General features: G+C 35.6%; 1 protein-coding gene and 1 long non-coding RNA gene across 6 annotated transcripts in view; one reads left to right on the top strand and one right to left on the bottom strand.

Annotated features, from left to right (window-relative positions):
• Positions 1-17023, top strand: part of bmpr1bb (bone morphogenetic protein receptor, type IBb) — a 115331-nt gene that overhangs the window by 95856 nt on the left and 2452 nt on the right. For 3 of the 5 annotated variants that reach the window (XM_073913438.1, XM_073913439.1, NM_001145996.1), the window contains 5 exon segments: positions 3047-3140; positions 4804-4942; positions 7218-7410; positions 9859-10156; positions 10432-10607. In XM_073913438.1, the coding sequence (XP_073769539.1) occupies positions 3047-3140; positions 4804-4942; positions 7218-7410; positions 9859-10156; positions 10432-10607 (900 nt within the window). 5 annotated transcript variants of the gene reach the window in all.
• Positions 16276-17023, bottom strand: part of wu:fl22h07 — an 11668-nt gene continuing 10920 nt past the window's right edge. The window contains exons 2-3 of the long non-coding RNA XR_012386054.1: positions 16690-17023; positions 16276-16612 (exon numbers count right to left, since the gene is read on the bottom strand). The exon at positions 16690-17023 is cut by the window's right edge and continues 514 nt beyond it. This is a non-coding gene — a long non-coding RNA (wu:fl22h07). The remainder of the gene's footprint in view (positions 16613-16689) is intronic.

The following is a 17023-nucleotide window of genomic DNA, read 5'->3' as shown; positions in this document are numbered from 1 at the left end:
TGATTAAAAACTATGAACAAAGGCCCATTGTGACATCTAGATTAATCCCTCTGCTTTACTTAAATGTATATGTTATCTGCAATATGTTATTGCATTTAGAAAGATTTAATTTACGCCACTACAGTTGCAGCTCTAAGTCGTGCTGGTATTACATTTTTTTTGAAGGTATTAAAAAAGGTAGTAAAAGGTATTAAATTCAACTTAAGAAGTTCTGTATATACCCTGAAATAAATATGTTTGTTTTATTTGTGTTTAATTCGATGGAATGATAAACATGGACATGGGTGTTATTCAAAACATGACCTATTTATTTTTAAATATATTATATTTATATATTTAATATATTTAATTGTTTAAACCATATTACATAAATTTACAACTACTATTTTACCATTTGTTTTGGCTTTAGTTATTAAACAGATTATTAATAAATAATCAAAGAACATTTTACTGAGCTCAGTCAATAGTTTTGTCTGTAGGTCTAGTCAAAAGTCTAATACAATTAGAGCCATGGCTGCAACGAGTCGGCAACACTGTGTCTAAAATGAAACTCTCTTATCAGAAAACAATTAACACAATTATTCCAAGCACAACATTGTGTTAGATTTTAGCAAATACAAATGTAACCTTGTTGATTATCACTTATGTGACTATGATCAGACCTGCCACACTCAACTATACAAAACATGGACAAATAAAACTCTATCACAGAGAAATAGTCATCCGCGGGGGTCCTTCTCTCATCTAAACAGGACATTAATGCATCTTTGTTTCTTATGTGTGTATCATTGTAGGTGTCCCCAAAGGTGTGTGTGTGTATCACCAGAGTCTTCAAAGTGTAGCTAAAGCAGTGTGTGTGTATCACCAGTGTCCCCAAAGGTGCGTGTGTGTGTATCACCGGTGTCCCCAAAGGTGTGTGTGTGTATTACCAGAGTCCTCAAAGTGTAGCTAAAGCAGTGTGTGTGTATCACCAGTGTCCCCAAAGGTGTGTGTGTATGTCACCAGAGTCCTCAAAGTGTAGCTAAAGCAGTGTGTGTGTATCACCAGTGTCCCCAAAGGTGTGTGTGTATGTCACCAGAGTCCTCAAAGTGTAGCTAAAGCAGTGTGTGTATCACCAGTGTCCCCAAAGGTGTGTGTGTATGTCACCAGAGTCCTCAAAGTGTAGCTAAAGCAGTGTGTGTGTGTGTGTGTGTATCACCAGTGTCCCCAAAGGTGTGTTTGTGTATTACCCGAGTCCTCAAAGTGTAGCTAAAGCAGTGTGTGTATCACCAGTGTCCCCAAATGTATGTGTGTATCACCAGAGTCCTCAAAGTGTAGCTAAAGCAGTGTGTGTGTATCACCAGTGTCCCCAAAGGTGTGTGTGTATCAACTGAGTCCCCAAAGTGTAGCTAAAGCAGTGTGTGTGTATCAACTGAGTCCCCAAAGGTATGTGTGTATCACCAGAGTCCTCAAAGTGTAGCTAAAGCAGTGTGTGTGTATCACCAGTGTCCCCAAAGGTGTGTGTGTATGTCACCAGAGTCCTCAAAGTGTAGCTAAAGCAGTGTGTGTGTGTGTATCAACAGAGTCCTCAAATGTGTGTATTTCCACTGTAGTCTAAACTAAATTAATTATAGACACTCCTCTTTCAACTGATCATTTGTATAAAGACTTTCACAGTAATTGTTTTCACTGAGAAATGTGTCTTATGGCGCATGTAAGTAGTTAGTGTATATGAATTTGAACTTCACAACCCTTGTTTTATACAGTATGGGTTTTAGTGTGAATGGATTTGAGGTGTACTATATTAACCATCATATGACTTATCAGTAGAGTTTCATCACTTCTCATATCATTGGATATTAATGTGTCCATTGAGCTTCATAAACTCACTGTAAGGTCATCCATTTACTTCTCCCTTACTGTTTTTTTAAAATTAGTTTGTATGTATTATTCTGCTAACATGCTGTCTGTCACATACTATTTATGAGAGAAATATGTCATTTCATGAACAATACTTGACACCAAATGACCTTCTGACACCAGATTGAGTTATTTGTGAAGAAAAAAATGTAATTGTCTATTTTCAGTGATCTTATTTACTTTATCATATGTCTCTCTGCACTAACATTATTATAATTATTAATAATATTATATTAGAAATATTCAGATAACTGAGTCCTTAAAGTATACTTTAACCTGAGTTTGTGTATAACTGCGGTCCTCAAAGTGTGACTATACCGGAGTTTGTGTACATGTCCCCAAAGGTGAGTTATAAAATACTGTCCTCATTTTGAAGGTAATTTGTCAGGTCTTTATAGAAGTATTTTTTTGCAAATATCAACTGATATTCATAATAAGCACATTTTTAGTAGTGCAGTCATGTCTTTCTTTTGTCTCTAGACCCTTCAGAAAGGGTAGTCCCCAAAGGTAGGGTGTTGAGTCATGTGTCCTCATTGGTTTGTTAAGTAAGTATGCGTGTGTGTGTGTGTGTGTGTGTGTGTGTGTGTGTGTGTTTGTAAGGTTAGAGTCCCAGCAGTGTGTGTGTGTATGTGTGTGTGTGTCCTGCGTTTGCTCTCATCGGTGTCGTCCGTCAGCAACTGGAGCGCTGCAGGAAGAGGCTGATCGATTAGGACTCAGTTTCCATCTGAACACACACTGACCTGAGAGCAGCCGACAGGGAAATCAAACACACTTCAGACAGCATCTGTGCAAGGCATTATGGGTTGGAGGTCAGGTGATTGTTTCAAAAGAGTTGCTTAATGGTTGCTAGGGTGCAGTGAGGTTGCTAGGGTATTGTGGTGAAAATGCTGCATCTTGTCTCTCAGGCTGATGTGCATTGTAGTGGTTGGGCTGCTGCTGGAGGGGCATCCATTGTGTAAAACTTATACTGGAATAGTTGACGGTTCATTCCGCTGTGGCGACCCCTGATTAATAAAGGGACTAAGCTGAAAAGAAAATGAATGAATGACTGTAATTGTAGTGCTGGATGTCTGAGTGGATGAGTGATTTGTTGATGTGCAGATGAGTGTGTGTGTGTGTGACTGAAGTGTGTTGTGTTTGTCTTCAGATGTGGACAGCAGCGTTCATTACACAGCTCTGCTCATCTCAGCGATGCTCTCCTTCATCATACTGGGCGTCATCATGTTCTACTGTTATTTCAGGTACATCATCATCATCATCATCATCATCATCATCCTCATGGTCACTTTACCACATGACTCTTATTTATGGTTTCTGTGTCTGTGTGTGTGTGTGTGTGTGTGTGTGTGTGTGTGTGTGTGTGTGTGTGTGTGTGTGTGTGTGTGTGTGTGTGTGTGTGTGTGTGTGTATGTATGTGTGTGTGTGTGTGCGCGCAAATATGTGTGTGTGTGTGTTGGTGAATGTTGGTGTATGTGTGTGTGTATGTGAGAATGAGCGTGGGTGTGCGCATGTATATATATGTGTGTATATATGTGAGTGTGTGTGCGCAAATGTGTGTGTGTATGCATGTGTCTGGCGTGTGTGTGTATATGTGTATGTATTTCTGGTGGATATATGTGCGTTTGTATATGTATTTGTGTACGTGTGTGTGTGTGTTTGTGTATGTGCATGTGTGTATGTTTGTTGTTGTGTGTGTGTGTATGTAATGTGTATTTGTTTCTGTGCATATGTGCGTTTGTGTGTATGTATTTGCATGTGTGTGTTCGTGTTTGTGTGTGTGTGTGTGTGTGTGTGTGTGTGTATGTTTGTTGATATGTGTGTGTATATGTGTATTTGTTTCTGTGTATATTTGCGTTTATGTATATGTGTATGTGTGTGTGTGTCTTTGTGTAAGTTTGTTGGTGAATGTGTGTGTTTTTGGGTGTGTATGTGCATATATATATATATTTGTATATATGTGTGTATGTTTGTTGATGTGTATGTGTCTGGCGTGTGTGTATATGTGTATTTGTTTTTGTGTATATGTGCGTTTGTGTATATGTATATGTGTATGTGTGTATGTTTGTTGGTGAATGTTTGTGTTTATGTGTGTGTGTATGTGCATATATGTGTGTGTTTGTATGTGCATGTGTGTATGTTTGTTGGTGAATGTTTGTGTTTATGTGTGTATGTATGTGCATATATGTGTGTGTTTGTATGTGCATGTGTGTATGTTTGTTGGTGTGTGTCTGTGGCATGTGTGTATATGTGCGTGGGTGTGTGCATGTGCATGTGTGTGCAAATGTGTGTGTGTGCTCGTGTATGTGTGTGTGTGTGTTTGTTGGTGAATGTGTGTTTGTTTATGTGTGTGTGTGTGTGTATGTGCATGTGTGTATGTTTGTTGGTGTGTGTGTGTATGTGTTTCTGTGTATATGTGCGTTTGTGTATATGTATGTGTGTATGTGTGTGTATGTTTGTTAGTAAATGTTTGTGTTTATGTGTGTATGTATGTGCATATATGTGTGTGTTTGTATGTGCATGTGTGTATGTTTGTTGGTGTGTGTCTGTGGCATGTGTGTATATGTGCGTGGGTGTGTGCATGTGCGTGTGTGTGTGTGTGTGTGTGTGTGTGTGTGTATGTTTGTTAGTGTATATGTGCATATGTGTGTGTTTATGTGCATGTGTGTATGTTTGTTGGTGTGTGTCTGTGGCATGTGTGTATATGTGCGTGGGTGTGTGCATGTGCATGTGTGTGCAAATGTGTGTCTGTGTCCACGTGTATGTGTGTGTGTTTGTTGGTGAATGTGTGTTTATGTTTATGTATGTGTTTCTGGCGTGTTTGTGTATATGTGTGTCTGGCTTATATGTATGTATGTGCGTGCATGTGTTTATATAAATGTGTGTGTGTGTGTGTGTGTGTGTCAGGTACAGGCGTCAGGGCACACAGACGCGCTACAGTATGGGTCTGGAGCAGGACGAGAGCTTCATTCCTGCTGGAGAGTCTCTGAAGGATCTGATCGAGCAGTCGCAGAGCTCCGGCAGCGGATCCGGACTCCCTCTGCTGGTCAGACACACACAGCACACTCTGTTTGTCAGTAGAAGCATTAACTGTAGTCATATTGTCTCTTTGTTAGGTTGTCAGTGAGAATCAGCACAGACTGGTTTTATAAACTGGAGCAATATTAAATCAGTGATCACTGTACAGCATCAGTTGCATTAAAAACTCTAAAGCAGGGGGCTCTAACTCACATCGGGGGGCCATTTCAGTGACTGATAATTCATCGGAGGGCCGTTTTGATATTCGAGTACAAGGAAAAAGTGGAAACCTGACATAATTGATGCATCTTAGGACCACAGCATTACCTGTCACCAGTGATGATGCAAATAACACATCAGCTGCTGAAATATACCGGCGGAGTTTCATTCATTCTTTTCTTGTCGGCTTAGTCCCTTTATTAATCTGGGGTCGCCACAGAGGAATGAACCGCCAACTTATCCAGCATGTTTTTACTCAGCGGATGCCCTTCCAGCTGCAACCCATCTCCTGAAAAACCTCCACACACACACTCATACACTACGGACAATTTAGCCATCCCAATTCACCTGTACCGCATGTGTTTGGACTGTGGAGGAAACCCACGCAAATGTAGGGAGAACATGCAAACTCCACACAGAAACACCAACTGACACAGCCGGGACTTGAACCAGCAACCTTCTTGCTTTGAGACAATAGTGCTAAACACTGAGCCACCATGTCGACTGGTGTATTTTATTTTTTATATATATATATTTTTTTTAATACATTAATTAAAACATTAAGCCGAGGTTCGAACCAGCGACCTTCTTGCTGTCAGGTGACAGCACTACCTACTGCGCCACTGCGTCGCCCTATTCTAAAACATATCATTTACAAAAGCTAGCACGTATTCTAATATCATATATAAATAAATAAATAAATACATAAATAATGAGGCTATTTATTAAGAAATTAAATGTAATATCTATTATTTATTAGAAAAACATAGTTTAATAATATTAATAATATTAATGTTGATGATGATAATTATTATTATTATTGAGTAGGATGTTGTTTATTTATTTTTTATGCTTTGAACAGTCTACTTTTACAATTTGAGACATTAAACCGCTGCAGAAATGTTCTGACCAGCAGGCCCATGTCATATACAGTACAGATACTTAATAAATAGCCCACTATAAATTAAAAGAATTAACGTATGCTTTTTGTTTTCACAAGCTTTGGAGACGTAACATAACTTCCGCTTTTAAATAATAGCTCACCTACAGCTTTCATCACGAGGCTGTGTTCAAAATGACATCAATGTTTTCAAAGTGCACTGCGAAGGGAGCACAAATGTATTCATGAAGATCGCCAAAACTGAACTGTAGAAATACTTTAAAAGCAAATTACAGCTAAGAGAGATGAGCTTAATGCTTTATTATTTTGATTCATTCCAGCTTTAAATGTTAGACTGTTCTAAATGAATAGGGCCTAGGGGGGATAAGTGGGAATAGAACACAGCCAGGAACTGTTTCTAACTACAGCTCCAGAGGTATAGTTGCGAGTGCTCAAGTTTGCAGTTTGCGAATGTTCATTGGAGCGACGGATTTGGGAAATGGCAAATCAACAAACCATGTTTGTAACGACGGAACTTGCGACCTTAGTTGGCTAACAGTGGTTTTGCTAAACGCACCCCAGACTGATGTTCAGTCAAGTTCAGTGATGTGGTCATGATTTTTGGTACCAGTTAAAAGCCTTGCAGCTACATTTTGAACTAACTGTAGGTGGGATAGAGTTGTCTGACTATTCCCAAAGTATAGCAAATTACAGTAGTCCAATCTAGAAGTTATAAAAGCATGAATAATTTTTTCCTAGAGAAACTGAATATTAAATGAGAATGCAGTGGGCGTGGCTTGTTTTTTCTACTGTGAGCTGATTGGATGTAGTAAAGTGGGCGTTTCATTCAGAAAGATGAGGGAGAGTTATTACAGCCTAACAGACTCCTCCTGCTCACCACTCTGCTGCTGTCAAACTGACAGCTGGAGGGGCGTGGTTAAGTGTGTTAGCCACACCCAATACCTCAGACAGACACAATCTGAGAATTGAACTGGAAACAAACAGGAAGTGCATTATCAGATTTCAATCTTACTTTTCAAGGACAAACATTTATTATTTTGTTCTTAATGACAAGCACAGATGAACCGTTCAGCAATGTGAGCTCACAACATCAATACGGCTAGTTCTGATTTCATGTGTATTGTAACCTTTTTGAGCAACTGGTGCCTGGTATTAATGCTAATGCTAACGCTGTGTGGTTTAGGTGCAGAGGACCATCGCCAAGCAGATCCAGATGGTGAAGCAGATCGGGAAGGGCCGCTACGGGGAGGTGTGGATGGGCCGCTGGAGGGGCGAGCGGGTGGCTGTGAAGGTCTTCTTCACCACAGAGGAGGCCAGCTGGTTCAGGGAGACCGAGATCTACCAGACCGTCCTGATGAGACACGAGAACATACTGGGTGAGGAGACACGCATTCACACACACTCGTACACTCACACTGTCTATATCTACACCAATATAGGAATGCCACTTCAATTCGATATGCAGCTCATATTCATTCATTAATTATTATGAAATTATTTCAGTTTTAGTTTCGGGTTTTATAGCAACGTTATGGCGTAATTATTAGCAGAATTATAATGGTTATAGCTATGGAAATTTTCCCCCGGGACACCAACAACTGGCGCTACGTCATAATCACACCCCCACAAGAGCAAGCTCCTGATTGGTTAACGCAGCGTGAATGTCCACTAAAGTTCAAATTTTCAAACGGTAGCAACTTGTGCGAAACACGCGTCAAATGCGAAAAACGCTCAATTCGTGCATACTGCGTCATTCGCACCGCACCATTCGTGTAATTCGCGTCATTTGAGCCATGTCATTCACGCGTATCGCGCCGTAGGATGTCTATTTGAACGTTTGCATTGACTTAACATGTAAATCACTCATGCTTGATGCTCCGTCAGCGTCTGGTGTGAACACAGCATAACGCTTATAGCTATGAAAAAACTATTCAACTACTTGAAAACTTCATGCATTCATTTATACTCTCATACATACATGCATTTATACATTCATTCATACATATATACATGCATTCCTTCATTCATTCATTTATACATACATGCATTTATACATTCATTTATACATATATACATGCATTCATTCATTCATTTATACATACATGCATTTATACATTCATTTATACATATATACATGCATTCATTCATTCATTCATTCATTTATACATACATGCATTTATACATTCATTTATACATATATACATGCATTCATTCATTCATTCATTTATACATACATGCATTTATACATTCATTCATACATATATATATATATATATATATATATATATATATATATATATATATATATATATATATATATATATATATATGCATTCATTCATTCATTTATACATACATGCATTTATACATTCATTCATACATATATATATATATATATATATATATATATATATATATATATATATGCATTCATTCATTCATTTATACATACATGCATTTATACATTCATTCATACATATATACATGCATTCATTCATTCATTTATACATACATGCATTTATACATTCATTTATACATATATACATGCATTCATTCATTCATTTACACATACATGCATTTATACATTCATTCATGCATATATATATATACATGCATTCATTCATTCATTTATACATATAAGCATTTATACATATATATATATACATGCATTCATTCATTCATTTATACATATATACATGCATTCATTCATTCATTCATTCATTTATAGATACATACATTTATACATTCATTTATACATATATACATGCATTCATTTATTCATTCTTTCATTTATACATACATGCATTTATACATTCATTTATACATATATACATGCATTCATTCATTCATTCATTTATACATACATGCATTTATACATTCATTCATACATATATACATGCATTCATTCATTCATTTATACATACATGCATTTATACATTCATTCATACATATATACATGCATTCATTCATTCATTTATACACACATGCATTTATACATTCATTCATACATATATATATATATATATATATATATATATATATATATTCATTCATTCATTCATTTATACATACATGCATTTATACATTCATTTATACATATATACATGCATTCATTCATTCATTTATACATACATGCATTTATACATTCATTTATACATATATACATGCATTCATTCATTCATTTATACATACATGCATTTATACATTCATTTATACATATATATATATATATATATATATATATATATATATATATACATGCATTCATTCATTCATTCATTTACACATACATGCATTTATACATTTATTCATACATATATACATGCATTCATTCGTTCATTTATACATACATGCATTTATACATTCATTTATACATATATATATACATGCATTCATTCATTCATTCATTCATTCATACATATATATACATGCATTCATTCATTCATTTATACATACATGCATTTATACATTTATTCATACATATATACATGCATTCATTCATTAATTTATACATACATGCATTTATACATTCACTCATTCAAAAATACATGCATTCATACATGCATACATTCACACATTCATACTTAAAACATTTATTCAAACGTACATTCTATTAGTCATACATACATACAATACATACATACATACATTCATACTCACACATACATGCATTCATACATTCATTCATTTATACATGCATTTATTCATTCATGCATTCATACGTTCATTCATACACACACTCATACATACATGCATTCGTACATTTGTTCATTCATTCATACATACATTCATTTGTACATTTGTGTCTGTATGTGTGTGTTCAGGCTTCATCGCAGCAGATATTAAAGGCACGGGCTCGTGGACGCAGCTGTACCTGATCACGGATTATCACGAGAGCGGCTCGCTGTACGACTACCTGAAGTCCACCACGCTGGACACGCGCGCGCTGCTGCGGCTCTCGTACTCCGCCGTCTCCGGCCTCTGCCATCTGCACACTGAGATCTTCGGCACGCAGGGGAAACCGGCCATCGCCCACCGAGACCTGAAGAGCAAAAACATCCTGGTCAAGAAGAACAGCACCTGCTGCATCGCTGACCTCGGCCTCGCTGTCAAGTTCATCAGGTCAAACACACACACATGCATGCACACACACACAAGTACATACATGCACGCACACACACACATATACATGCACAAACAAACACTCATTATTCACATGCACACACGCACTCATAAACACATGCATTCATGCATACAAGCACACACACATGCGCTTGCTCACACACGTATGTTTACAATTGTTAAACAACACTATAGTGTTCATTGTGTAAATAAACACAATGCACCTTTGTTAAAGCAGCAAACTTCATTATGTGTGTTGGTGTGTGTGTGTTCAGTGACACTAACGAAGTGGACATCCCTCCAAACACGCGTGTGGGCACCAAACGCTACATGCCTCCAGAGGTGCTGGACGAGAGTCTGAACCGCTGCCACTTCCAGTCCTACATCATGGCGGACATGTACAGCTTCGGCCTGATCCTGTGGGAGATCAGCAGGAGATGTGTGTCTGGCGGTCAGTACACACACACACACACACACACACACACACCGACAGGCCCTAGTTTGCACACTAACACATACACATGCACTCTCACACACACTTTACACAAGACCTTGTTCGCACTGTCACACACTCTCTCTCTCATGCACACACATTCATTCATTCATTCATTCATTCATACATGCATACAATAAGTTCATACAGGCATTCATACATACTCATACATATTTACTCATACATGCATACGTACATGGATCCATACATTCATGCATTCATTTATACTCTCATACATACATGCATTTATACATTCATTCATACATACATACATTCATACATACATACATACATACATGCATTCATTAATTTATACATACATGAATTTATATATTCTCTCATTCAAAAATACATGCATTCAGACATGCATACATTTACACATTCATACTTAAAAACATTTATTCATACATACATTCATTTAGTCATACATACATACAATACATACATACATACATACATACATTCATACACATACATACATGCATTCATCCATACATACACGCATTCATTCATACTCACACATGCATGCATTCATTCATTTATATATTCATGCATTCATTCATACACACACTCATACATACATGCATTCATACATTTGTTCATTCATTCATTCATACATACATTAATTTGTACATGCATTTATTCATACATACAATCATACATGCATGCTTTCATACATTCACTCATTCATTCATACATACATTCGTGCATCCATACATTTTCAGGTGAGAGATCACAGAGACAGTTTAAATCCCCGTAGGGCTGTTTATTATGGAGTGGAGCAAGGGAAAAGTACGTACATACATGCATTCATACACACATACATGAATTCATACAGTCATACATACACTCATATAAACATCCATTCAAACATACATAAATTCATTTATACATACTCATACGTGCATGCATACATTCATTGATTCATTCATACATCCATGCATTCATTTATACATGCATTCATTCATTAATTCACACATACATACATTCATTAATTCATACGTTCATGCATTCATATATACTGTTGCAGGTGAGAGATCACACAGACACAGAGACAGTTTAAATCCCCGTAGGGCTGTTTATTATGGAGTGGAGCAAGGGGAAAGTGTACTGCGATGTGCTGGGCGGTTAGTTTTTGGTCCATGCAAGTCAGGGTGCCCAGTTAGAGAACAGGGCAGGGCTCTGTGTGTTTACCGTCTCCCATGAAGACGTCTTTTAGATGCTCCTCTCCCAACGAGCAGCAGCTGTCCCGGATCGGCACGTGAGTGTTGATTACAGTGAGAGAGTCCTTTCCATGGCAATGCACACGCCACAATAGCAGGTCTGCCTCAATGCATACATATTCATCAATTCATTCATTCACATATACATTCATTCATACATGCATTCATTCACAAACACATACATTAATACATACATACATTCATTCATACACACATGCATTGACATATACATGCAATCGCACACACATACATACACACATACGTTCATTCATACACATATACATTTAGTAATTCATACACACAGTCATATACTTATTCATTCATACACGCATTCATACAAACATACATGCATTTATTCACACACACATACATTTATTAATTCATTCACACATACATACACTTGTTCATTCACACATACATACATTCATTCATTCACTCACTCATTCATTTATACATGCATTCACACATACATGCAAACATACATACATTCATTCATTTTTACATGCATTTATTCACACACACACACACACACACACACACACACACACACACACACACACACACACACACACACAATACATACATTCATACATGCATTCATTCATTCACACACATACATTAATACATAAATTCATTCATGCATTCACATATACATACATGCATTCATACATACATTCATTCACACACACGCATTTATTCATACATTTATTCACACACACATTCACACATACATACATACATACACTCACTCATTCATTCTTACATGCATTCACACATACATATATTCATTCACACATGCATACATACACACATACATACATTCATTCACACATACATACATTCTTTCATTCACACACACATTCACACACGCATTTATTCACACATTCATACATGCATTCATTCATACATACATTCATACACACACACATACATTCATTCATTTGTTCATACACACACATGCATTTATACATGCATACATTCATCAATTCATACATTCATTCACACATGTATTCATACATACATTAGTTCATACATTTATTCATACATTAATTTATTTATACACACATACAACATACATACATGCATTTATACATTCATTCATTCATACATACATACATTTATACATTCATACACACACACATACATACACTCATACATACATGCATATATTCATGCATACATGAATTCATACTGTCATACATCCACTCATACAAACATACATACATACATACATACATACATTCATTCATACATAAACTCATACATGCATGCATACATTGATTCATGCATTCAATCACAAACACATACATTAATGTATACATTCATTCATTCACACGCATACACACACTCATTTATTCATACATGCATTCACACATACATGCAAACATACATACATACATTCATTCATTTATACATGCATTTATTCACACACACACACACACACATACAATACATACATTCATACATGCATTCATTCACACACATACATTAATACATAAATTCATTTATGCATTCACATATACATACATGCATTCATACATACATTCATTCATTCACACACACGCATTCATTCATACATTTATTCACACACACATTCACACATACATACATACATACACTCACTCACTCATTCATTCTTACATGCATTCACACATACATATATTCATTCACACATGCATACATACACACATACATACATTCATTCACACATAAATACATTCTTTCATTCACACACACATTCACACACGCATTTATTCACACATTCATACATGCATTCATTCATACATACATTCATACACACACATACATTCATTCATTTGTTCATACACACATACATGCATTCATTCATACACACACATGCATTTATACATGCATACATTCATTAATTCATACATTCATTCACACATGTATTCATACATACATTAGTTCATACATTTATCTATACACACATACAACATACATACATGCATTTATACATTCATTCATTCATACATACATACATTTATACATTCATACACACATACACATACATACACTAATACATACATGCATACATGAATTCATACTGTCATACATCCACTCATACAAACATACATACATACATTCATTCATACATAAACTCATACATGCATGCATACATTGATTCATGCATTCAATCACAAACACATACATTAATGTATACATTCAGTCATTTACACGCATACACACACTCATTCATACATGCATTTACACACAATCATACATGCAAACATACATTCATTCATTCACACATGCATGTTTACATACATAAATTCATTCATGCATTCACACATACATTCATTAATTCATTCACACACACATTTATACATGCATACATACATACACTCATTCTTACATGCATTCACACATTTATACATACCTAAACACACACACACACATACATTCATTCACATACACTTATTCATACATGCATTCACACATACATACAAACATACAATCATTCATTCACACACGCATTCATACATTCACTCACTCATTTATACATACATGCATTCACATACACACACACACACACACACGCACACACACACATGCATTCATTCATACATGCCAACATACATACATTCATTCATTTATACATGCATTTATTCACACACATACATTAATACATAAATTCATTCATGCATTCACATATACATACATTCATTCATTCACACACACGCATTCATTCATACATTTATTCACACACACATTCACACATACATACATACACTCACTCACTCACTCATTCATTCTTACATGCATTCACACATACATATATTCACTCACACATGCATACATACACACATACATACATACATTCATTCACACATACATACATTCTTTCATTCACACACGCATTTATTCACACATTCATTCATACACACACACATACATTCATTCATTTGTTCATACACACATACAAGCATTCATTCATACACACATGCATTTATACATGCATACATTCATTAATTCATACATTCATTCACACATGTATTCATACATACATTAGTTCATACATTTATTCATACATTTATTTATACACACATACAACATACATACATGCATTTATACATTCATTTATTCATACATACATACATTTATACATTCATACACACACACACACATACATACACTCATACATACATGCATACATGAATTCATACTGTCATACATCCACTCATACATACATACATTCATTCATACATAAACTCATACATGCATGCATACATTGATTCATGCATTCAATCACAAACACATACATTAATGTATACATTCATTCATTCACACGCATACACAATCTCATTCATACATGCATTAACACACACACATACATGCAAACATACATTCATTCATTCACACATGCATTTTTACATACATACATTCATACATGCATTCATTCACTCACATACACATACATAAATTTATTCATGCATTCACACATACATTCATTAATTCATACATACATACATACATACATTCATTCACACACACATTCATACATGCATACATACACTCATTATTACATGCATTCACACATTCATACATACCTACACACACACACACACATATACATTCATTCACATACACTTATTCATACATGCATTCACACATACATACAAACATACAATCATTCATTCACACACGCATTCATACATTCACTCACTCATTCATACATACATGCATTCACATACACACACATGCATTCATTCATACATGCAAACATACATTCATTCATTTATACATTCATACATACACACATGCATTCATACATACATGCATTTACACATTCATGCACTCATACATACATATATTGCATACTGTTGCAGGTGAGAGATCACACGGACACAGAGACAAAATCCCCGTAGGGCTGTTTATTATAGAGTGGAGCAAGTGGAAAGTACATACATACATGCATTCATTCATTTATTCATTCATACATGGATGCATACATTCATTCATTTATACACACATATACATTCATTCACACACATTTACATTTAATTCATACACGCATTCACTCATGCATACATAAATTCATACTGTCATACAAACATCCATTCAAACATACATATATCCATTCATACATGCAAACATTCATTCATACATTCATTCATTCACATGCATACATACACACACACACACACGCATTCACTCATTAGTTCATATATACATTCATTCATTCATACACATACATTCACACATGCAAACACACTCATTCACACATGCATACACACACTCATTCAAACATACATACATACATTCATTCATACACACACACGCATTAATTCATTCATACATGCAAACATTCATTTATACATTCATACATACATGCATATATTCATGCATACTGTTGCAGGTGAGAGATCACACGGACACAGAGACAGTTTAAATCCCCGTAGGGCTGTTTATTATGGAGTGGAGCAAGGGGAAAGTACGTACATACATGCATTCATTCATTCATACAAACATGCATTTATTTATACATTCATTCACACACATCTACATTTATTAATTCATACACACATTCACTCATGCATTCACACATACATACATTCATGAATTCATACTGTCATACAAATATCCATATATTCATTCATACATTGATACAAACATGCATTAACACATACATACACACTCATTTATTCATACATACATACATGCATGCATTCATTCACACACGCATTCATACACGCATACATTCACTCACACACGCATACACTCACACTCGCACACGCACACACACACTCATTCATTGACATATACATACATACAAATATACATCCATTCATACACACCCATTCAAACATACATACATGCATTTACAAACACTTACAATTATTTATACATTCACACATACATACACATTTATTCATTTATACAAACATGCATTCATTCTCTCTCACACACACATACATTTATAAACACATGCATTCACTTATTAGTTCATACATTTATTCACACATACATAAATACATGCTTTCATTCATTCACAAATTCATTTACGCATACACACACTCATTCATTGACATATACATACATACAAATATACATCCATTCATTCATTTACACACACATGCATACACACCCATTCAAACATACATACATTCATTCACTTGCACACTCATTCAA

Source organism: Danio rerio, chromosome 10 (genome assembly GCF_049306965.1).
Source record: "Danio rerio strain Tuebingen ecotype United States chromosome 10, GRCz12tu, whole genome shotgun sequence".
In the NCBI taxonomy this organism is placed as follows: domain Eukaryota; kingdom Metazoa; phylum Chordata; class Actinopteri; order Cypriniformes; family Danionidae; genus Danio; species Danio rerio.
Note: the sequence above shows the minus strand (reverse complement) of the source record. Positions and strands in the feature narration are given on the sequence as shown.